This window comes from Nicotiana tabacum, chromosome 13 (assembly GCF_000715075.1).
Source record: "Nicotiana tabacum cultivar K326 chromosome 13, ASM71507v2, whole genome shotgun sequence".
NCBI lineage: Eukaryota > Viridiplantae > Streptophyta > Magnoliopsida > Solanales > Solanaceae > Nicotiana > Nicotiana tabacum.
Genome location: NC_134092.1, coordinates 131975407 through 131999869, shown reverse-complemented (window position 1 = coordinate 131999869; position 24463 = coordinate 131975407). Strand labels below are relative to the sequence as shown.

At 34.5% G+C, this 24463-nt stretch overlaps 3 protein-coding genes across 5 annotated transcripts; 2 read left to right on the top strand and 1 right to left on the bottom strand.

Annotated features, from left to right (window-relative positions):
- Positions 1 to 2440: 2440 nt before the first annotated feature.
- Positions 2441 to 5274, top strand: LOC107831300 (uncharacterized). Its single transcript, XM_075228554.1, has 3 exons — positions 2441 to 2725; positions 4308 to 4454; positions 4718 to 5274. The coding sequence occupies exons 1-3, from the start codon at positions 2621 to 2623 to the stop codon at positions 4928 to 4930; spliced, it is 465 nt and encodes a 154-aa protein (XP_075084655.1). The 5' UTR covers positions 2441 to 2620; the 3' UTR covers positions 4931 to 5274.
- LOC107831299 (F-box/FBD/LRR-repeat protein At1g13570-like) lies at positions 2456 to 7651 on the bottom strand. Its single transcript, XM_016659056.2, has 3 exons — positions 6735 to 7651; positions 6478 to 6639; positions 2456 to 6382 (listed from the first exon to the last, which is right to left on the bottom strand). The coding sequence occupies exons 1-3, from the start codon at positions 7548 to 7550 to the stop codon at positions 6095 to 6097; spliced, it is 1266 nt and encodes a 421-aa protein (XP_016514542.1). The 5' UTR covers positions 7551 to 7651; the 3' UTR covers positions 2456 to 6094.
- Positions 7652 to 8949: 1298 nt separating this feature from the next.
- Positions 8950 to 22535, top strand: LOC107827013 (NADH-cytochrome b5 reductase-like protein). 3 transcript variants are annotated; one of them, XM_075228553.1, is made up of 12 exons: positions 13005 to 13150; positions 15205 to 15280; positions 17934 to 17993; positions 18143 to 18193; positions 19182 to 19236; positions 19357 to 19427; positions 19528 to 19579; positions 20342 to 20419; positions 20963 to 21052; positions 21141 to 21254; positions 22101 to 22169; positions 22258 to 22535. In XM_075228553.1, exons 1-12 carry the CDS (start codon positions 13147 to 13149, stop codon positions 22312 to 22314), a joined length of 777 nt encoding a protein of 258 aa, XP_075084654.1. In that variant the 5' UTR covers positions 13005 to 13146; the 3' UTR covers positions 22315 to 22535. The 3 variants fall into 3 exon arrangements, 1 of the variants encoding a protein (XP_075084654.1); XR_012698199.1 differs by lacking the exons at positions 19182 to 19236; positions 19528 to 19579; positions 21141 to 21254; positions 22101 to 22169; positions 22258 to 22535 and adding exons at positions 8950 to 9112; positions 11390 to 12191; positions 12288 to 12434 and having other exon boundaries at positions 12712 to 13155; positions 20963 to 21021; XR_012698198.1 differs by lacking the exons at positions 19182 to 19236; positions 19528 to 19579; positions 21141 to 21254; positions 22101 to 22169; positions 22258 to 22535 and adding exons at positions 10671 to 10932; positions 11390 to 12191; positions 12288 to 12434 and having other exon boundaries at positions 12712 to 13155; positions 20963 to 21021.
- The last annotated feature ends 1928 nt before the right edge of the window (positions 22536 to 24463 follow it).

The window sequence follows — 24463 nt, the reverse complement described above, 5'->3', positions numbered from 1 at the left end:
CTTATCACTTCAGTACCCAGTTATGGATAAACATTACCCCCAATAGAAGATTATCCATATCGGGCATAATGAGTTTATCTTTTCAGTACCCGGTTATGGATAACCATTATCCCCGGTAGAAGATTATCCATACCAGATATAATAAGTTTATCCATTCAGTACTCCGTTATGGATAAATATTGCTCTCAGTAGAAGATTATCCATATATGGTACAGCAGCAGCTTACACAGCAGCTTGTAGCAGCTTACACAGCAGCTTGTAGTAGCAGCTTACACAGCAGCTTCCTTTCTTCTATAAATATTGTAGTAGCAGCTTACACTGTAGCTTGTAGTAGCAGCTTACACAGCAGCTTGTAGTAGCAGCTTATAGAGCAGCTTCCTTTCTTTTATAAGTAGAAGAGATTTCAGTTCATTATGTACATCAGTTTGAATTCGAATAATATATTAGTTTCTCTCTATACTTGTCTTTACTTTATAGTCTTTGTTTCATAACATTTTTAAGTTAGAAGTGAAGCAGAAGTAAAAGCGAGGGAGAAGTGAAAAATTTGCCACGCATTGGACACGTGGCTTACAAAGTAAACCCACTTGTGTACTACTACTATACATTTTGTATATATCTTGTTTTTTTTTGTTATCACAATTTATATTTTCCTAATTTATCTTTATTTTTTTTGGTTTCACACTCGGTGTCCGGTATTCGCATTGGAGTTCGGCTATATTGGAATTCATGTTGCGTAGGGCTTCATTCGGAGGGAAGCGCTCCCTACTAAGAATTTTTTCATACTCAGGGCTCGAACTCGAAACCTCTGGTTAAGGAAGAACAGTCTCATCCACTGCACCATATCATTTGAAACTAGACCTTTAGAGGATATTCATAAATATCAATATGAAATACAAAAATTGTGCGTACAAAATACTCTTCTTATCAATATGCATATGAAATACAAAATTGCGCCCACAAAATATTTTTTTTGTCAATATAAAATTTATGTCTTCCTGTCAACAAAATGCTCCTTATTTTGGTACATAAATACAAATTTGTGCTCACATCTATTTGCTATCATAACTGCAAGAAAAATTATATCAACAAATACTATTTACTATTAAATTAAAATAAGATCGATATAAACTTGTAGTATTGCTGTAACTATTTTAGTGCGAATATTATATCTTACTTTGTTGTAGTATTCCAGTTGATCATTACAGACGTCAAGCTGAATTAAATCTAGTTGCTATTTTTTTTTTTTTTGTGAGCAATATGCAAAGAATCCATAATAGATTGAGAAAGAATTTACCTTAAATTCATGGATAAACAGAAATTACGAAAGATCTTTAGAATTGAGCTAAATTTCTGCTATACATTTATTCACTTTTTTACTTTCATTATATTTTTATTCTATCTCCTATTCATAAGAGTAAATTTTAAATTTATATTGAATGATGTATTTTGACATATTTAAATTATCACGTAAATAATAAATAATACCATACACTCAATATTATTGCTTTGAAATAACTATATTTTATATTAATTAGAATTTTTACTTCACGTTCTATGTTTAATTAAATCTTTTCTAATAAATATTTTAAATTTATTTTTCTTTTCTAAATAATACTAATCGCAAATTTAACATTTACTGTCCATTTTCGTAATTTGATAGTTAAAAGTATTTTTTTAAAAGATTGGTTAAACATAATGAGCTTGCAAAAAGCACTACTCAACCGAATTGGTCAAACACAAGCTACTTATTTTATAAAAGTATTTTTTCATGAAGTACTTTTAAACAAATACTTTTAAAAATAAATAATTTTTGACCGCTCAACCAAGCGGGCTCCAAGCTGTAAAAGTGTTCTAAATATTGTAGGGAGGAATACGATCAAGAATTGATTAAGTAGAAGAAATGAGATTGTCAATACACGAAAATATGCTCTTTTTTATCTCACAAATTTATGGATCCCAATATTATACTTCTGGGTTCATAAAATTCTGGGTCCACAAAACTGTGAGAAAAAAAAATTGACTCATACAACTAGTGTTAGTTGTATGAGACACAAAATAAAATTTTTCTTGAGTGACACACCTTACGTTTGACAAGTGTCTTTGTGGGTCCATTTGCGGTAAATTCTATACAAAAATATATACTATGACTAAATTATCTCTAATTAAATTCTTAATGTGAATAGTAAGGAAACTTTTTAGTAATATGTACATAAGAGTTATTTTGTAAAAATAAATTAAATTATTTCTCTATTATATAATTGGACACTTATTTTGAACCAAAATAAAAAAATAAATTAATCTTGTGAACGAACGGAATAAATAAAGAAGAAAAAGTGAGTTAGTGGATTGTGGGCCAACTGAAAGGACATGTCAAATGGGCCGGATCGGGTCGACCCATTTAACAGGTGTAACTACTACTAGTACTATATTTCTCTTTCTTCCGAGCAAAGGTCATAATCTATCCAGAGCTGAAGTAGCACACAAAATCCAATCCAGAGAAAAGGGCAAATTCTATCATCAGCAAAATCTTCTTCCTTTGTAAGCTTAAAATCGTCTTCCATTATTTTGTTTAATTATTTTACCCAAACCCATCCGAAATGGATTTTTCAGATGGATTTTAATGGATACTACTCAAGAGGTTAATACTATGCTCAAGCAGCATGTTAGTATTCTTGGTGAACAGATCACTTCTATTGCTACTGGTAGCATCCAACCTCCATCAGAGGTGAGAGAATTTAAATTAAAACGTCTCCACCAGATGGATTTTAATCGATACGATGGTATCAATCTTTCCCATAGTTTTAGTGGGACAAAAATCTATGAATGGAACATAGATGGCTTCACTGATCGTCAGATCTATAATACGATACGTTGAATTCGTATGTATAGTACAATATGTGAGGTTAATGGTAATAAGGATAAAGCAATTGCTGAAATGATTGTAGCAGGCTTTACAGGCCAATTACAAGGTTGGTGGGATAATTACCTTACTGCTGAGCACAAGGCAACCATTATGGGAGCAGTAAAGGTAGAGAATGGGCAAAATGTCCAAAATGCTGTTGATTCATTAGTTATTAATATTATTGAACACTTCTCAGGAGGATGGTATGATAATAGTGAGACCATACAAACTATGCTCCATAATCTTAGGTGCAAAACTTCAACACCTTTTAGGTGGTATAAAGATGTATTCCTTTCCGGTGTTATGAAATTACCAGAGTGTAATAGCACTCTCTGGAAGTCCAAATTTATTGATGGACTCCCTCCATTATTTGCTGAAAGGGTTAGAAAAACCCTTAGAGGGACATCAATAAGTATCGACTATAATAGTTACACTTATGGAGAACTTATTAGTGTATGCAATCAAGAAGGTTTAGCTTTACGCAATGAGTTTAAGCTAGAAAAGCAGATGATGAAACATCGTCGAAGATAATATCTTTTACGATGGCATAGCAGCCATCCATTTCTTCGATACAGTGTCATACGCCACTCCTCCTTATAAATAAAGGATGAATTACGAGTTAATACTCTCGTCTATTGGATCAACTGAAATTCAACATTTCTTTTTACCGTAATACAAAAGATATTAGCCTCAGATGAATGGGGACTTAGTACCGTAAAGGAAAGGTAATATGCCCTCCTCTTTTTAAGAGTTTATACACTCAATGGGTAGACATATTCCCAAATTATTGTTTTACAAAAAGATAATATCTTTATGATGGCATATCAACCATGTGTTTCTTTAAAGAGAGAGATGTGGAAGTGAGTCATATGCCAGAAGGGTTCCCTTGCTTAAATAGAATTTTTTAAACAAAGTTATGGAGTAAATTACTCCAAACAGATCGATAATCCAAGAACTCCAAACCAATTTTCGGAGTGGAACCTATACAAATTGCCTTCATCATTTTTCACGGGTTCACAGTTGAGGCATTTGACCCTCCAAAATTGTCTAGTATGTCCTCCACCAGCTTTCAAAGGATTTGAAAATCTCAGATACTGTAAACCACATTCAAATTAAAGCTCCCAAGTTGAGATCCTTCGACTTCTCAGGCGGGATAAAACTTATTTTCCTTAAACAATGTTCCTCATCATGCTAAGCTCTCTCTTTTGTATGGAGAATCTTTTGAGGAATCCGAAAAATGCGATCTTGACAAATGTTTTCAGTCACATTATGCTCTTGAGCATCTCCACTTGGAATATGGGAGTGTCCAGGTAAGTGTTGCTTTAGAACTTCATTGTAATGCATTTTAATGGAATGTACCATCTTTTGGGATTTGAGTCATCTTGATTTTTCATTTTATTTGTAGTTCTTGGTTGCTGAAGTACCAAGAAGGCTTTCCGTTGCTCTTAACTATCTTAAACGTCTTTGCGCATCTCTGGATGGACTAGACGATCTTTCCTGTGCTCTTTGCTTGCTGCGAAGCTCCCCATATTTACAACATCTTGAAGTGAAGGTTATTAATGAAGTTTATATTTCCCTTTTTCTTTTGTAACTGTTTAAGTTGTTGGACCAAGAGGTCATTAGTTCGAGTCGTGGAAACATCCTCTTGCGGAAATGTAGGGTAAGGTTGTGTACGATAGACCCTTCAGTCTAGCCTTTCCCCTGACCCCGTATATAGCGGGAGCTGAGCTGCCCTTTTTTTCTTTTGTATGTGGTATTTGTAATGGTGACTTATTTTCATACTCATTTGTCTTCAATCTTCTTAATCTTTCTTAGGTATCTATGGATGAATTGGATGATGAAGTTGAAGTTTCTGCAAGCTTCTCAGTTGTGACATTGAATCACCTCAGGACTGTTGAAATTGAAGGAATAACAGGCACAATACTTGATATGCAGCTTATCAAGCTTCTATTGGCCAAATCTCCGATGCTGGTGAGAATGCTAATTGAGCCAGACTTATATTTGGGTAAACAAAGAAAAAGGAGCTGACATACTTGCAGAGTTATCAACATTTCAGCGGGCATCGCGTAAAGCTGAAATTGTATGTCAAATGGAGTTGAGTTAGGAGAATGCAGTAGTATATGGATGTATTTCTGTGACTTGGATATGAACCTAGTCTATAAAAAGTTATAACAAATGTCTATCTAGTATTATAACAGTGTGTTTAGCCTTGCCGTTTTTAGATAGAGAGACGAGTGAATATCTATTTGGGAACATGAGCTTGCTTGATGGACATTTTTAGTTGGTTTGTTCTGTAATAACATTGTCATTACATGTTAAGAATGTTTACATTTAGTTGCCTGCAAATGAATGATTTATGGAATGTGACATACACATGAATTGATGCTGTGGTGGTTTACTTCAATATTATGTTGTGGAGCAGGCAACTGATTCTAATATGATATATATAATACATTTAATCTTCTATTTTATGGAGCTTTGTTGTTTTCAAGCCAAAGTAATGTTGTTCTTATTCACTGATTCTAATGTCATTGCCAACTATGATTCTCCTTTGAACATGCCAGAAGACTTGGTTTTCTATAATATACACATTATATATTGGAGATGTGAGAGGTTGACATTGGAGGGCTTTCTGTAATATGCTTCATTGCTTTGTACTTGTATATGCTTATGTATGCATTTGTACATCTATATGTATTATAATTAACCACCATAGTATCAATTCATGTGTATTAAGTCACATTTGAATCTCTCAGTTTAGAGCAGGCACTAAATGTAAAATCCTTAACATGAAATGACAATGTTATTCCAGGACAGACTAATTGAAAACATTCACATATAAGGGCTCCAATACGGATACTAGACACCGAATGGGAAACCAATGTCACTTCATGTGTATGTCACATTCCATCACTAAAAAGGCAGTCCGGTGCACTAAACTCTTCCTATGCTCCGGGTTGGGGAAGGGCTCCATTGAATGCAACCTTACACTACATTTTTTAAGGAGGCTGTAAAAGTGAAAAATCCTTAACATGTAATGACAGTGTTATTACAGCACAAACTAATTGAAACATCCATCCAGCAATGCCATGTTCTGAAACAGATACAGCAAGGGAAAACACTGTTCTACAGCTACATCAACATTTGTTTCTCTTTTCAATATTTATTTCTAAGCTCAAGATCCTAATATATTTAATCTAAATAGACTACTTCTGCTTTAGGTGATGCATGTGAAAATTTTGATATCTCAGCGAAAACTTGTAATCTTGTGTCAAGAGGTTCATCATCTAGAAACCGTCGATCGATTAGCATTCTGACCAACACTGGGGAGTTGGCTAACAAAAGCTTGATAAGCTGCATCTCAGACGTTCTTCCTGTAAAGAGTTCTATCTTAACTTCCCTTAGGTGATTAAATGTCACGTTTGACAAGTGTTTGAGTTCAAGGGATTCCTCTGTACCACTATCATCTTCATTGTAAACCTAAAAAAGATAACAAGTCAACTCTCAGATTATTGAGGATCTAAGAAATATGAAAAATAGTCACTAAATAAGAAAGAAAGAAAGAAAGAACGAACCTGTATTTCGAGATATTCTAAACATGGGAGGCTTCTTATCAAGAAAAGCGCAAATGAGAGCTTATATGAATCTATCAGCATAATATGAGGCAGGTAAAATCGTTTGACGCTGTTAAGAACAAAGGGACGCCTTGTTGGTGCTTCATCGTAATCATCATAGAACTAGGAAAAAAATAACCAAAATTCAAGATGATTCAGCCCAAAAGAAGTTCAATCTGCTAAAGTGCATAACAATGAAGTCATGAAGTAACACCTACCATGGCATTAAAGAAGTCCAAGCGGAGATGCTCGAGAGCAGAACAAGACTCGAAAACCTTTGCAAAATCAAGATTCTCTGCCCTCATATCGTCACCTGCCAGAGATACTTTTACCAGAAGAGGGACATTCTTTAAGCAGATAAAACTTATATCGCCTCTAAAATTAAACGATCTCAACATTGGGGCATTAATTTCAATAATGCTTAAAATTTCTGGGATATTCAGAATCAACCTCGTAAGCACCCGACAACGAGATATTAAACTTTCGAGCAATACAGAAGAAATTTTAACATTACATAGTTCCAAGCTGGTTAACATATCAAAACCTTGAAAGGCCGATGGAGGATGCATTAAACAGTTACGAAGAGTTAGATGCCTCAGCTGCGAACAAGTGAAAAGTGAAGAAGGCAATTTGTATAGCATTTTCCACGAAAGGTCAAGAACAAGATGTTGAATGTCTTTCCTAGAGAGGAAAGAGATGAAGTTACCAATGTCAGGAGAGTTTTCTAGAAAACCAATGTTAAGGGTAAACTTAGTAATGGGTCCTTCATGAAGGGACAAAAGCTGGTAGATAATCTTTGTAAATTTGACTGTAGGGTTTAGTAAATCTTTTTTTGTTACCCACAGAGATGAATCAAGCGTCAACTTTGTAAGTCTACACCAGTGATACCTCCATTTCTTCGATAAGATGCTAGTCCTCACAGCATCTTTACAAGGCAAACACATCAGAATGACATCGATTACATTATCAGGAAGGTCGCTAAGGACGTCAGGAGGTAAACTTCGACAATACTTTCTTCTCTTAGGAGGCATCATATAATAATAATCGCCAAGAACCTGCAGAAAATAAGCAATTATACGAAGTAAGGAATACCCAAACTACTTGGATAGAACGGCTATACACACGGTCAAATCAACATAAGAAATAAAGGTGCATTCTAGTTGAAATTAGTCAATTATGTCCTTTTATTATCTAAATAATAAAATATATAATTATTAAAAAGGGTAAGACTAGAAAAAACAAAGTAACATGTTACCATTAGGGGTGTACATAGGTCGGGTTGATTCGAATATTACAATTAACAAACCAAACCAATTGTATCGGGTTATTAAATTTAAAGACCAAACCAAACCAATAAAATTCGGGTTTTTCAATCTCGATTTTTCTCGGGTTTTCGGGTTAGTCGGGTTTTTTCGGGATTTTTTCCGGTAAAATCTTCGTAGAACAAAACGTATAACGTATGCTCAAAAAATTCTTTAATCCTAGTAAGATATAACTATATAAAGTATTTTCCAAGAAAATAATACAAAATATGAGACGTGACATGACATTATCCTAAAATATTCAACAATAAAATTATGTTATAAAAATATTACTAATTAAAAAGCCATAATAAAAATATACATAATCTAAAAGTACTAAGTCATGCTAAAATAAATAGACTAATAAGGGAGTATTAATTATATGACTAAACGCTAAAGAAAAACAAAAATATGTTATGCATTTTTATCTAAATTATTGCAAAACAAAAAATAGATATTTAATACATTCTCGTTTGCAATATTGAATTGAATGTCTTTTGTTAGCATTAGTATTGATTTGATTTTGGTTTGGGCTTTTATTAATATTATTTAATTTACTAATATTAATGGCTATAAAACTTATTGGAATATTCAAAAGTTATAAGTCCAACCTTGAAATAATACCTTAAAAGATAAAATTATGAATTTTTTTAAGAAATATTTATAAATTACATCAAAATAAGTATATTTATATATTAAATATATCTAACAATTTTATATATGTAATGTCGGGTTGGTTTGATTTCGGTTTGACTTTCTTTAGTTAAAACCAAACCAAACCAACTATGGTCGGATTTTTTTTTCCAAATCAAACCAAACCATAGTCGAATTTTTATCAGTTTGATTCGGATTATCGAGTTGGTGCGGTTTGTCGGTTTCCTTTGTGCAACCTAACTACCATACCAAATCTATCTTTTATAAAGTGATACTTTTTATCATTACCTAACGATAAATAAAATAATATGATAATAAAATTTAAATAATAATTAAAAATAAATATTATATTTAAAATAACAATACGATATACTCCCTTAAATAACAACCATCCAAACAAATCCAAACAAGTTGTTAAAAATTCTTTGAATTTTTTTTCTTTTTTTAGTCCCATAGTAGTTATGGAAACTTGTGAAAAGTAAACATTGTGGCCAAGAGCTGAAGCAGCACATAGTAAAAAGCAGATTAGCTCCAAAAATTTGCCACGCATCGGACACGTGCTCACAAATTAAGCCCACTTGTTCATTTTCCTTTCAAGCAAAAGCTGAAGCAGTACACAAGTAGGTTTCTCAGAGAAAAAGGTAGATCCATCATCAGCAAAATCTTCTTGCTTGTTAAGTTTAAAATTTTCTTCCCATTATTTTGTTATTTTATTTTGTGCGTTTTATCGTCAGAAAAATTAAGTGGGCATTTGGACATAAAAATTGTAAAATTCCAAAAAAGAGTGATTTTTTATTTTTTTACTGAAAATGGTATTTAAAAATTAGAGTTGTGTTTGGACATGAACATAATTTTGGTTTGTTTTTGAAGTTTTGTGACCGATGTGAGTGAAAATTTTGAAAAATAGCTTTTTGAAGTTTTTCAAATTTCCGAAAAAATTTCAAAATGCAAAATTAGAAATTTTAAGAACAAACGATGATTTCGCGAAAAATTGAAATTTTTTCTTATGTCCAAACGGGCTCTAAGTCTTTTATCTTCTGTCTCATACTCTGTTTTAGTAGTTGTTTCCTTTGGATATGTACATGTCTATAAAGAAATATTCATTTTGGAAGCAAAAAATTAGAGACAAGTATAATATGAAAATTAAAGCGTTTTCTTTCCCCACTTAAAATGGTGATGCCTTGGCTAGCTTTCGCTCCTTGACTATTTCTTGGGCACTTGTAAACTCTATCCATTCCATTAATATTTAAGTAGATAGAAAGAAATCACCTAACTACTTTTTTGGATGGTTGTTGTCTAGATTTGAACTTAGTCTGCTATGGTTTTAGGTCCACCTTCATTAACCGATAGGCTATACCGTTGTGTAAGGAACGCATAAGGAAACATAAGTAGATCTTCAACAATAACATTCTCGGTGTAATCCCACACGTGGGGCCCGAGGAGGGTAGTGTGTACGTAGACCTTTTCCCTACCTCGTGGGGTAGAGAGGCTCTTTCCCAGTGACGGATTCAGGATTTTTATGTAATGGGTGCTCGACAACAACATACCCACTGAAATCCCACAAATGGGTCTGGGAAGAGTAATTTGTATGTAGACCTTACCCTAACCTTAGATAGGTAGAGAGATTATTCCCAATAGACCCTTATCCATACCCAGTGGTCGACTACTTTTAATTTTGGTATACACATAATATAAGTATATCTGATACGTGGTATTTATCCAACCTTTGATAGATAGAGTTATCTCATTAACTATTGCTGAAAGAAGATAATACATATCTCATGAAATTAGTCAGGTGCGCACAAGAAAAAAATATTTTTTTTTTAAAATAGAAGGGAAAAGATAACAAGAATAGGAAATAAGGAAAAGCGCAAAAGAGAAAAAATAGAAATAAAGAGAGGATCTTCTAACAGTAAATAAAAATGCTTCAATCAAGTTTTGATTGTCCGATATAGAGAGCTAAGAGTGACCTTAAACCAAAGCACCCAACCCCAAGTTTTGCTCGTGGGTGCTCATTGTCATTATATAGCAATTTTTCAGAATTTCATATAAAATATACTGTTTCGGACTCTTAAACAATGGGTGCTTATTGAATGTGGATCCACCCATGCTCTTTCCAAAGACTCGAAGGAGAAAATGAAAGGGGGCAGTAGCAATGAGCAACAACAATATCGATATAGAAACAATAGTGATATAATAAAATAAATGAAGCAAAAGAAATAACAGGTAGAATATAACTCTAGAAAAAACAAAAAAAGACTACAAGACTCATACTATTGCCACTAGGATGACAAAGGAATACACCTAGCTACCCCCTTACCTTCTGCCCTAATTCTCGACTTCCACACCCTCCTAATTAGGGTTATGTCGTTACTAAGCTCAAGTAGCATCATGTCCCGCTTAATCACCTCACCCTAATCACCTGATATAGATCTTCCTTCACCAAAAATCTTAAGTCTTGGTAAGCTGAATTTTTTTTATAAATTGCTCTTAGATGATTACGTTACATTTCCTCCATTGGTAATTTAATAGAATTCAACTTGATACTTAATAAATACTAAGGTAAGTATTAGGTTATTGGAAATCTAATAGTAGCTGATTTGCTGTTGAATCCAGCAAAAGTGTGAACAGCTGCTGAGCTGCTTTTTAAGAGTGAAAATTACCAGATGCTGGTCAAATTTTTGAAGCTTATTAGCGGCAAAAGACAATGTGATTCTCATATGTGTTGTTTTGAATTTTCCTTTCCAATAACAAATCTGTATAATCCCCTGTATTCTTGAATTATTATTGGAAAGGTGTTGTTGCTCTAAAGAATGCAATTTATAGATATCAGGAGGAGATGGATGAGTGTCATTTGTGTACTATATGCAGATAATTTGAATACTACTTACCTGTGTGTTCTTGTTTATTTTCTGCAGATTCCTCTTGGCGTTTATGATGCCACCTAGGACTACCGATCTACCTGAAAATGTTGTCAATGCCATTCTGATGCGTTTGCCTTTGCGAGATGCGATGAGGACGAGCATCTTATCAAAGAAATGGAGGTATAACTGGTGCAGACTTCCACAGTTGACACTTGATGATAAACTTTGGAAGACGACAGATAACTTTCCATCCCCTTCTATTAAGTTTGCAAGCATTATGTACAGCATTTTGACCCTTCATTGTGGACCAGTTACTAAGTTTACCCTCTCCATGTCTGAACTGAAAAAGTATCCTCAGATTGGCAGCTTGATATATTTCCTCTCTAGGAACGGCATTGAACATCTTGTTCTTCAATTTTCGGAGTGGAACCGATACAAATTGCCTCCATCATTTTTCACGTGTTCGCAGTTGAGGCATTTGACACTCCAAAATTGTTTAATATGTCCTCCACCAGCCTTCAAAGGATTTGATATGTTAATTAGTCTGGAACTGTGTTATGTCTCAATTTCCTCTACGTCACTAGAAAGTTTAATCTCTTGTAGCCCGTTTCTTGAGAATTTAGTATTGAAAATCTCAGATACTGTAAACCACATTCAAATTAAAGCTCCCAATTTGAGATCCTTCGACTTCTCGGGCTTTATAAAACTTATTTCCTTAAACAATGTTCCTCTTCTTGCTAAGCTCTCTCTTTTGTATGGAGAATCTTTTGAGGAATCAGAAAAATGCGATCTTGACAAATTTTTTCAGTCACATCATGCTCTTGAGCACCTCCGCTTGGAATACGGGAGTGTCCAGGTAAGTGTTGCTTTAGAACTTCATTGTAATGCATTTTAATGGAATGTACCATCTTTTGGGATTTGAGTCATCTTGATTTTTTGTTTTATTTTGTAGTTCTTGGTTGCTGAAGTACCAAGAAGGCTTTCCCTTGCTCTTAACCATCTTAAACGTCTTTGCGTATTTCTGGATGGACTAGACGATCTTTCCTGTGCTCTTTGCTTGCTGCGAAGCTCCCCATATTTACAAGATCTTGATGTGAAGGTTTTTAATGATGTTTATATTTCTCTTTTTCTTCTATAACTGGTAAAGTTGCCTCCATGTGACCAGGAGGTCACGGGTTCGAGCCGTGGAAACGGTCTCTTGCAGAAATGTAGGGTAAGGCTGCGTACAATAGACCCTTGTGGTCCAGCCTTTCTTCCGACCCCGCATATAGCGGGAGCTTAGTGCACCGGGCTGCCCTTTTCTTTTCTTTTGTATGTAATAACGGTTTCCTTATTTTCATACTCATTAGATCTTCAATCTTCTTAATCTTTCTTAGGTATCTATGGATGAATCAGATGATGAAGCTGATGACATTTCTACAAGCTTTTCAGATGTGACATTGAATCATGTTAGGACGGTTAAAGTTAAAGGAATAACAGGCACAAAGCTTGATATGCAGCTTATCAAGCTTCTATTGGCCAAATCTCCGATGCTGGTGAGAATGTTGATTGAGCCAGACTTTTATTGGGTAAACAAAGAAAAAGGAGCGGAGATACTTGCAGAGTTATCGACATTTCAGCGGGCATCACGTAAAGCTGAAATTGTATATCAGCTGGAAAGGGAATGGAATTGAGTCAGGAGAATGCAATATTATATGGATGTCTTTTGTCTGGTGGAGAGTAGTATTTCTATGACTTGGATATGAACCTAAACTTTGGCTGTTTATTTTCTGTGTTGGTTTGGTTCTCTACTTGCCTCTACCTCGCCAGATATGGGTAAGGTTTGCGTACACACTATTCTTTCCAGATCTCACTTGTGGAATTATACTGGGTATGGATATTTTGTTGTTGTTGTTGTTGTTGGTGGTGGTTTGGTTCTCTACTTCGATAGATAAAATCCCTTTAGCGGTTTCTCCTAACAAAGTCTATTCCTGTAATGTAGAGGTTCATCAATTGCAAAAGCGATTAGTGTTACTACTACATCGATATTTGTTTCTCTTATTCAATTTTAACTTCCATAACATTTCAACCAAACTTCATGATTTGATTAAATTTCCACGTTCATAAAATTTTACATAGACTACTTCTTGCTTTAGAAGATGCACACAAAAATCTTTGATACCTCAGTGAATATTTTGGTCTGGTACTTCATCTTCATTGATGAGTAAGCTTTTCATGGCCACGAACTTGAAAGCTTGCGCCATATCTTATCCCACCGCTTATCCTTTCAATCGATTAGGGGTCGTTTGGTTGGGAAACATGTGATTTTTGGAACCCCAGAAAAATTCGCAGCGGCTACAGCCTCTGTCGTGAGCATTATGTGCGCAGTGAATAAACTCTACTATGTAATAGCCTACAAACCATACAGGATATATAAATCGCACTAGGCGACAGGCTCGACCCAAAAGGCATTGAGGGGGATCTATCCCAGGTCATCTACATGGATGACCGCCCTTCAAACCAACTGGACCATCCCCGAAGCGATTCTCCTGTAATTATTATCCCACCCTTTCATAGGGATAAAAATAACATTATAATTATAGAATAACTAATCCTGTTACACTACAATTTTATTCCATTCAAATATGGGATAAACTCACCTCAAATTTAATTTCAAAATTAATTATTCTTATCACTCGTACCAAACGAGCCCTTAATCTCTTAGTTTGTCTATAAATGTTTTTATTTTTCTTGCTTTCGTTAAGGAAATTTTCCTTCTTTATTTTGTAACAAAACTGTATTTTAACTAACAACTTGTTAGATGGTTGTTACCCATTGTATTGTATCGTATTGTTACTTTAAATGCAATGTTTGTTTTGATTGTTACTTAAATTTTATTGTATCGTATTGTTAAATCCGTCGTTACATAATGACGGAATGTGCCACTTTATGTAACGACCGATTTGTTGTGGTCGCGTCGTTACCTTGTCTTTTTCTCTCAATCTCACCCTTTATTATTATAAAATTATTTTATTTTAACATTTACCCTACCTTTTTATATAGTAATTTTACGTTGTATCATAATTATTTTTAATAATATTGCAAGTTTATTCTTCATATTGCTGGTGCGTGATATCATGAAACTATGACAAACGACACAATCTGTCCAAACATTGTATTTATTAAACAATACAGTACGATACGATACATTATGAAATAATGTATAACAACCATCCAAACAAGCCGTAAGAAACCGGTTTTTAGCCTGTGAGTACGGTGGACTTGATCCCGTAGGATGTCATTGCATAGTACTGATCAGAATCTATTATAATTTGTTATGTTTAGGATGGAAGTAACAGGAAGCTACTATAGTCGTTTGTCTCCTCTCCTTTGCTTTGAAATCTTTCCGTCCAAATATAATTGCTAATGGTGGAACAAATGAAAGAAAAAAAAGCGACTTGAAGTTGCTTGCATGCCACATAGATGTCATTACTTGGACTCTAGAGGAACAATCTGACAGGTCAACGCTTCGGGATTTAACCCTTTACTGGCCTAACAGCTTAGAATGTTAAACGTGTAAGGTGCTACATATTATTTAAGGAATATGACCATGCATTTAGAATATGCTAAGTTTTGTAAAGTTTGCGTAAAGAGATGCTTGGTGAGGATAAAATTTTCTTCTTTGCTAAGTTTTGCTAGATCTGAGCTTTGTTGTTTCATTAATCTGTCTATATGTACCCTCTCTCTTACACTTCTGTTTAGGTTCATATTTTTTGATGACCTTCCAGTTTAACTGCTTCAGTAATATCAGCTTATGGAAGATTTGTTTCTTTTGATAGTTGTTAAAGATCAAGAAATTGAATGCATTTTACTGTTGTCTTCGTTTTCAGCTCTAAATCCTGATAAATGGATTGAATTTAAGCTGCAAGATCGAGCACCAGTTAGCCACAATAGTCATCTGTTCAGGTTATTTTTATCTTAATAAGATTGTGGCTTTAATGCTTTATTAGTGATGTTACTCATTCATTGATGACCTCCCTGTGATATTCCATTTTGTATAGAAGATTGGGTGTTGTTCGTAGAAGACTATTTCATTTTGTAGGTTTCTTACTTTTGTATACAGGCGTTTTCTTTGCCCAAACATTAATAAAATTATTTTGTTATCAAAAAGAAAATGATGTCTCTCCCTGTGAACTAAATCTGGCTTGTTTGGTCAAAAAACTCTGTAGGCAAATTGAGTTCATAATACCACTATTGCAACTGTGGTCTTACACCAATTAAAATATGAAAAACCAAGCTTTCTAGCCTATCTGTATCTAAAGAAGGTGGTTGAATGTGTGGACTTTAGCTTTTGGGAAGCACTATTTCCTTTTTATCCTGCATCATAACATCACCTGAATCTTGTTATTGCATACTGTTTTAGAAGATTCTAATAAAAGGTTGGGAAGGTTGGGCATGTAGATTAAAGGAAAGAGTCAACTAATAAGTTTGCTTTTTCAACTATCTGTTCCTTCTCAATCTTTTTTCCTTTACTACTCTTTCTTTGGATTTAGAAAATGCTAGCTGGCGGGGTGGAAAAAAAACCTTTGGTTTTGTTGCCATCGGTTGTTTCTGCTAGTACTAAGTAGATAATTGTGGACTTCTGTGTATCGTTTCCACTCACTATGTTTGCTACTAAATATATCATGTTGGACTTTCATGTTATAACAGGGTAGACTTTACATTGTAAGGTAGATAGACTAGCCTCCCGAGCTGGGTTCGTATATTTGGTTTTATGACTGTTGAAATCCCCTTCAAGTTTTTTTTTTTTTTTTTTTTTGGCAATCCGCTAGGCAAGCGCCTAGGGTTAGTTTTTTATTAATAAACGAAAATAAAAGTACAACAATTAGGAATAGTACAAATAAGGGGGACAATAGCACCGGTATTGTTACCTATATGCCTTGGCTATATAATCACTCCTCTGCGCCTCACATTGCGTTATGATGACAGCCTCATGTAGAGGATTCATGGTGTAGCTGCCGGCAATGTCTCACGAAGGCATATAATCTCATAGCCGTGTGGATATTTTTCCAAAGGCATAGGACCAAGGCAACTCAAACCGGGCTAAACCTTACCTTACTAATCCTATTGAGGCAATGAAAAGGCCTCACCTACTAGCACGCATGTAAAAAATAAGAACTGGAGAGTACCAAATATTCAATGATCATCACAGAGTTTATAACATAATCTGTGATGATATTACAAATGAGAATACTAATAAAGTGGTATAATAGAATGAAGTACCAATTTGGTTCATGTCCCTTCTTTTCCAAACATGTAAAATCTGCAATTTGCAGTTCTTTGTTGTTTTCCTCAACCGTGTTCAAAAAGTATTCAAAAATCATCATTTCTTTTTTGAACGGTTGGACCTCGTTGAGGTAGTTGGGGCATCCTTCTTTTGTTTGGCAACTCTCATTGGAGGTCGCCTAACATTTAAAAAATCACTGACCTTGTCGTCCCAACTATTTTTCCTTGTATGTGCTTTTTTTATTTTTCCACTATGCATAGGTGATAGGTCACCTTTTCTTGATGCCTCTTCCCGGCATTGATTTAAGATATCATCTTCCTCTCCTTCTTCATATATATCTCTACCTACCAAAATTGGATTTGGCATGTGTTGAGAAACACCTTGAGTCATCAATGTATTTCCAGCTTGTGCAGGAACCATATTTGCCGTACTTTGTTGTTGTTTTTGTGATTTGTTCCTGCTCACATTCCCACGACCAGTGCAAGAGACTGTTTGACTTAAAGAAAGTAGAGGAGCAGTACTTACAATTGCATCAAGTAGTTGTCTCTCCTCAACCGAAATAATTGGAGTAGTTGTTGTGAGTTGCTGCTGCCCAGAATTTGGTTTTGTTGCTGCTGTGCGATCACCAGTATGCATACTAGTTGAGGCTTGCAGATCATTTTGTTGCTGCTGCATTTTAAGTGTTGGTGTAATCACAATTTGACTTGTATTAACACCTGGAGTGGCCTGCTTGGCACATGTTTCCGCTGCGCTAACCAACCTTCCAGCTGCTGCATCTGGCATAGCAGCAGTAGGAGAGTTTCTGGGGATGAAAATAGGAGCATGAATGTTCAATTTGGTCGTGGGACTTGATGTTGTTGCCTCATGAGGCTTTGGCTTTACTGGAGGATCGATCTCCTCACCTGCACTCTCCTGCTCACCTTCTTCAGATGAATAGCCAGCAAACCCATCACCCCAATCATCTTCATCATCCTCCTCTCGTTGTTCACGCCACAACATAGAATTGATAGCCATTTCCTTTACCTTTTGTTGGATAACCTCATTGTTGTTCCCAGTTGACAGGACAAGCTGCCCAGATTCACCTTTGAACTCCCCAAAAGACTCTACTGACTGAGAAGGGACATCAAACACGGATGTGTTCAAAGTCACCATTGGTTGTTTAACCAAGGTGGTGTTCATTACCATTTCTGCCTGGGCCTGTTTGATAATGTTTTCCACTTGTGAACTGGAAAAAAGAATCGTAGGAGTGCTGGACCTTGGTACAAGCTCGCCCTTTGACACTTCTGCTACATTATACTATTGATCTGTTCTTTCTTTCCTCCAATATTGTAGGTTTTCATTCGATCCTTCTTCAAAGTTAGGTCTTGATATTGCATCTTGCATTCTTACGAGGTAAGTTCCATTACATTTTAATCTCATTTGCATAGTGTCTTTGTTTCATGAGAAAGTTCAGAAGTTTTGTACTTGTTACAAGAATTATGGAGAATATGGTTTCTGGATCATTACTTCTGACATACTAATACATTGTTTCCTTCTTTTAGGGCACCGATGGGAGAAAATGCTGAAGGAAAACCAAAATATGTCATTCGACCGTAAGTTTCATTATTATAAATTTTCTTTCTTAGCGTTTCCTTTTTCATGTATAGCTCTACTATTTGATGCATTTGAATGCTTATTAGTTGCTCTTCAGCTGTATGAACTGAGAAAGCAGTCATGCTCCTTTTACATTTTTATGCTGATAACAATATTAATTATGAAAATTATGTCTTTTTTCCTGATAAAAAGTGAGAAGGTTACATCCATGGTTGAGAGGAGTACAAATACTCCCTAGTCAAGGATGACACATAAAATGTTGAAAAATCTTATTTGGGTTCAGATAATATGCCTTTCTGCTTAATTTTTTTTGGTAATGTCTTGGAGTATTTTGCATGCACCTCGACTATTCACTAATACTCTGCTACCTTTCACCAACACAAGTACCGGTAACTTTTTCCATTAAGGGTAAGACGAATGAAAAAAAATCACCTAGCTTTTTTTCTCTGCTGGGATCTAAACCTTTGTCTTCCATGGTCTATTCCATTTTCATTGCCTACTAGACTACACCCTTGGGTGCTATGCCTTTCAAGTGAATTAAAACCAAAAAGAAACATCTATGTGCTTTTCTTCAATTCCATCTATCCCTTTTTATGGACCTACTTTTCATATCAATGTGAAACAAATTCATCTCTTCTCTTGAATGACTAAAATCTTCAGCTAATCACTTACACTCTTTGTCACAATAAGGTTGTCATAATTTTTACATCCAAGTGTAACTTATACCAACAGTCTTTTCCCGTATCTAAATGGCAAAAATTTCCAACTAGTCAAATTCCCTTTTAAAGCTTCTGCCCAGAGTAAGTGCCACAGTTTACAGTCTCTAAGCTTTATTTTCATAGACATGTACAGTTAACACACACACACAGTTTATTGTCCCTTCAAAATTGATATTGTGAGTTTAGGCTGGTGCTTATTATTAGATACCTCATTGGACGCTCTAAATTGAACAGCAAGTAATCTTCTTAAGTATGTTTTTGTTTTCAGTTATACTCCTATATCTGATCCAGATTCCAAGGGATACTTTGATTTGTTAATTAAAGTATATGCTTGCAGTATTCCTACATTATATATTATCGAACTTACTGTTGACCTAACTTGCAGAACATGTTGTTTAACCTGCTTTTCTTTACATTGTTTCTTGGAACTATAAAAAATGCAGGTTTATCCTGAAGGGAAAATGAGCCAGCATTTTGCAAGCTTAAAACCCGGCGATGTACTTGAAGTGAAAGGGTCAGTTACACAACTTAGTAAATTCTAGCAGAGATTCTTTCTTTCGTAATCTTATTAATCTTGTAGTTTACAAGTCAACAATTGCATTCTATATCTGCAGGCCCATTGAGAAATTGCGTTATAGTCCAAACATGAAGAAACATATAGGCATGGTAAGAGCTTGCATCTAAGTGTTCTCTGTGACACTACAATTTTAGAAAGAGTGCAATATGACTAGGTTGAAACTCTAATTCATGGTCTTGATTAGGAAGTTATGTAGAAATAACTCACTTTCTGGGATGAGTTTTAAAGGTAGGCAGAGTACTCACCAGAATTAGTTTATTATGCTTATTAACAAAAATAAAAACAGCAGCAGAGAAAGTACTATCCATTCTGAAAGTTGAAATTGGTGGAAGGCATGTTCATATTCTGTCAGCTTTGAATACATGGCGTCCTTTACGTGATATTCTTTATGCAATGATGTCACTGAAGCATGGAACTCATGCTGATTACAGGAGGAGTCAGATGTGAAACTTGTGAAGAAGAAGAACTATTTGCTAAGTCTAGTTATATGCAGCTTGTTGATATCAAAACTTAACTTTACCTGTGAATCATAGTGTATCAAGGACTTGATAATTTTAAACTGTTAAATACTCTTAGGATCTCTCTGGTAGACAAAGCTTGTATTGTGAATATGAACATTAAGGTTCTTTTTGATTGAAAATGTGGGTGTTATCTAGGTTTATCATGTCCCGGTGATGGTTTGAATCAAATCTCCTCTATCCATTGGGCACACTTTAATTTATAATTCTCACTGTTTGTACAATTCTCAATAGATGTTTCTATCAGATGCTGATTATGGTTGAATTATATTATGCTTCCATTCATGTGTGTCTGAAATATAATAGAATTCAAACTCATTCTTCCAATGCCAGATTGCAGCGGGCAGTGGCATCACTCCAATGCTCCAGGTGATAGAGGCCATTCTTAAAAACCCTGACGATCATACTCAGGTATGTTTATTTATCCAATCTTTTACTGCGTCATCCACAAGTCAGTATGGAGGGGGTGTTTATCACTTTGCACTTACCAAGTAAATCGACCGGGTTTTCCATTTTAAATATTTTGAGTTTCTGGTTCTAAGGCAAAAGCACCGAAATCTTCACAAAAGTTTCCTATTTACTTATTCTAAAAACAGTTTGTCCAAAAATTATTGTAAGATAATTTTGATTGGAGAGGGCGCGACAATTAATTTCTACAAATCTAAGGCCAAAAAGAGTTTGTATTATGAAGCAATCGATTAGAGACCAAAGAGGCCCAAACTGAAACCAAACTGATCCTATATAGGTTCAGTAATCGGTTTACCTGTCTATTGAGTGAACTTGCTAAATTGAACTCAACAATTCAAAACCAACTGAACGGACGAATTCAATACCCATGTAGTATGCAAAGTAGTAAAGATGTACTTTGCTGGCAGCATTTGCCCCTGTTGTTTTCTGAGTTGGTCTTTTATCAATAAATATACAAGAACACTCATGGGCCTTTTTTTCTTTTAGGTCTCGTTGATTTATGCTAATGTGTCACCTGATGACATACTGCTAAAGAAGAAGCTTGATGTACTTGCGGCAACTCACCCTAATCTCAAGGTACTGGCAGAGTTAATATGAAATGTTGTTCTTCTGCCCTCTCCTTTTCCTCATTAAACCAACATGTTCTCTATATGGCAATATCCAGGTATTTTACACTGTAGATAGTCCAACCAATGATTGGAGAGGCGGCATCGGTTACGTATCAAAGGACATGATTGTGAAAGGACTACCTCCGCCCAGTGATGATACACTTATCCTTGTAAGTTTTCTGAAAGAGGTTTAATTGTCAGTGCCTCAAAGGCCAACAATTCACTCTTTTGTATGACATGAAAGTGGATTTTCATGCTTGGACGTTTGTCTCTGCTTTCTGGTCTAGGACTATATAGTAATTGAGAACACAAATACCTGAGAATTAGCAAGAAGGAAGATAAGGTCCTAATTGTATGTTTCCTTTCTATTGGCTTCAGTCTGACTGGTAGCTGGTGCAAACCAATAGTTGTGCCTGGACAAGGTGTAAGTTCATGAACTAATAGTGCTATGCAAAAGTATGTGAAAGATGGTGCAGATGGGACATGTAATCAATATAGTAAGATATGCAACTTTACTTAAAGCAGAAGGTGTGAAACCTTTTACCTGGGGTTTCCATTTGTTAAAGATTTGCAAAATGGGATGTAGACTTTGGAGATGTTATAGGTTTGCATGGAAAAGTGGGTATTTCACTTATATGGAAGAAGTTTCCTATAGAGAACTTTTTCTTTCACTTTTCCTTTTCCCTTCAACTTATGTTTACTATAGCACGCGTTAGAGGGGCCTTCCAGCAAAGGTGCTAAAAAAGGCAGCTCTCCCGTATGCGGTAACTTTAAGGATGTAGCTGTAGTTGGTTTCTTGTGTAGAGTATTTTGCTATTCATGATAATTGAGGGGTAGGGGTGCGGACTTCTATAGGCAAGTTGTTACTCGGTGTAGAGTGACTGGGTTAGGGTAAGTGATCTGTGCCATACTCTTCAAGATTTCATGAGTTGCTAGAAGAATCACTGATATTGTGAATTTGTTCCGTAATGACATTAGATTTATGTGGAATCATCCGAAACTATGTTTGTGTCCAGGTATGTGGCCCTCCTGGGATGATGAAACATTTATCTGGCGAAAAGCCAAAACCTCGTGAGCAAGGCGAGGTACTTATTCCATCTACCAAAAGAATTTAATTACCTGTTTCTTAGTATTGCATTGCCTCTAATGATGTTTATGTTTGCTTTCTGACAGCTAACTGGACTACTCAAGGATGTTGGCTTTACAGAAAACATGGTGTACAAATTTTAATTAGTTTGTATCTTTACTTTCCCTTATCTTTCATTGAATAAAAGAATTTTGAAGAAACACAATATCCTACACAACATAATCCAAGGGTTTGGACGAGCATTCAGGATGTTTACTGAAGGCCATGGTACAGATTGTATTAAGTGAGGATTTTTTTTTGAAACATCTAGAAAATACTTATTTTAGGGGGAAAATAAAAAAACTTGATATCTCTTTACTCTTGGTTTATCGCAGTGTGTTAATTATCTATACCTGTAATTTGATACGTTGCTATGAATTTTATAGTTTGTTCACTAGCTAGCACATATGCACAGGGGCGGATCCACCCCTTTACAATGGGGTGCCATGACATGACATCCGCTAAGATGATAAAATTTTTATATACATATGTTGAAATTTTCTTAAATTAGGTTAAATATCTGATCCTACCACCCGCAGTCGTAAATTAGACAAAAGTGCCATGGCTGATAAATCTTTTTGAAAGCTTTTCTCGTGTGTAAAATTCAAGATGGAAATTATCTTGAACCTTGTCCGACTTTCCCTTTTCGTGTGCTTTTTATTTCTTTTTGTCCCAATCATTTTCCTTTTTGGCTACCTCCCAAATTTCTATTTATCTTTTCATTATTTTTGTAATTTTCTTTTTTTATATTCTATTATTTATATGTGCTCTCTAACAAGAACACTCAAAAAAGAAACTCCAAAATTATAAAATTCTATAAAATAAGCATTCCTCTCGGTCTCAAATTTATGAGTTTTCTTCTTTCATACCCGAAAAATTTGGGTCTTAATGGAAATTTTCGATTGAGATAAAAAAAAATTCATCTTTTTTTTATATCATAAAAATTTGTGTTATTCTATAGTTTTTAAATATAATTTAAATCTCTTTACTATTAAATTATGACAAAATTTTTGTAAGAGTTGCTTGAAAAATATGATATTTATGATTTTGTTTTTTTTTAAAAACTTGTAGTTTATTTAATTCTATACTTGTGGGGTATAATTTATCTATTGAAGATATTTTTTTAAAAATTCTTATTCTGCTTGATGTATTTCCCTTATTGAAGATGTTATCTTGTGTAAATTTATTTTTAATATACAAAAAAAAATGTAACTAGTGTAAATGTTGATTTTACTTGTGTTGTTATAATTAAGGTATGATTTCTTATTTAAAAAATTGAATAAATATTTCTAACTAATTTTTTATTAGTCATTATAAGGTATACACTAAAAGAAATTATGACACCCACCACCTTCAAATCCTAGATCCGCCTCTGCATATGCAACTTTATAAAAAAACTACTCAATATGGTACAATATATATTGTTCACTTAATATCCTATTTTATGGAGCTTGTTCTGTTTTCATGCCACAACGATGTTTTTATTCACTGATTTTCTTAATATTTTTATGGTTATGAAGGTCATTTTGCATACTGTATTAGAGCTTGCAAAGTAATCAAGAATTTTGTTCTTTTTCCCTTTTTGACTCAAAAGGTGGTTTTTTGTTCTCAATATATACACACTTGAACCTATTGTGTTTCTCTTTTGGCAAAAATTAAAATCTCTTTTTGTTGATTGGTAGTTGAAAAGAAAATTATTCTTCTCGCTAGAATTCTCCTTTGTACATGCTAGAGCCTAGATCTTGATTTTATAGTATATACATTTATTATATTAATGATACATTTCAGTATTAATAATATAGTAGCTTACTATTATTAAAAAACCAACTGAGATTACTAAAGTATGATTGGATAATATCTCAATTTATATCTACTATTTTCCAAACAACCATTAATTAAAAATTTGGGTTAACTTAGAATTATACCACGTTAAACAAGATTAAAAACCTAACTTCGGATCAAACATGATCCTAATTCCAAATAAAAGCTGATAGCCGAGCTAAGACTACACACAAATGATAGTAGTAGTGCTTTGAAAGATGTTTGGCTCGACGAGTCACACTATTCCTCATCTTCGCCTTAATAAAAATACAGTGTCTAAGCAAAAGTGACTGAATTCGGTCGAACTCGCACCTAGTAGGCTCGCTCTGCCTCTGTTTACGTGTGGTCGGTAATTTTTATGTTAATTTTATATGTGTATTAAAAAGTTTATTATATAACTATAAATATTAACTCGGAATTATTATAGTAACT

Excerpts from the sequence above, each read along its gene's own strand:
- LOC107831300 (XM_075228554.1), top strand. The coding sequence starts at position 2,621 with ATGGATACTACTCAAGAGGTTAATACTATGCTCAAGCAGCATGTTAGT. Across the intron at positions 2,726-4,307 it reads GCATCCAACCTCCATCAGAG|TTCTTGGTTGCTGAAGTACC; the intron begins GTGAGAGAATTT and ends TTTTATTTGTAG. Across the intron at positions 4,455-4,717 it reads TACAACATCTTGAAGTGAAG|GTATCTATGGATGAATTGGA; the intron begins GTTATTAATGAA and ends AATCTTTCTTAG.
- LOC107831299 (XM_016659056.2), bottom strand. The coding sequence starts at position 7,550 with ATGATGCCTCCTAAGAGAAGAAAGTATTGTCGAAGTTTACCTCCTGAC. Across the intron at positions 6,640-6,734 it reads TGGACTTCTTTAATGCCATG|TTCTATGATGATTACGATGA; the intron begins GTAGGTGTTACT and ends TTTTTTTCCTAG. Across the intron at positions 6,383-6,477 it reads TAGAATATCTCGAAATACAG|GTTTACAATGAAGATGATAG; the intron begins GTTCGTTCTTTC and ends TATCTTTTTTAG.
- LOC107827013 (XM_075228553.1), top strand. Across the intron at positions 19,237-19,356 it reads ACTTTGATTTGTTAATTAAA|GTTTATCCTGAAGGGAAAAT; the intron begins GTATATGCTTGC and ends TAAAAAATGCAG. Across the intron at positions 22,170-22,257 it reads AACCTCGTGAGCAAGGCGAG|CTAACTGGACTACTCAAGGA; the intron begins GTACTTATTCCA and ends GCTTTCTGACAG.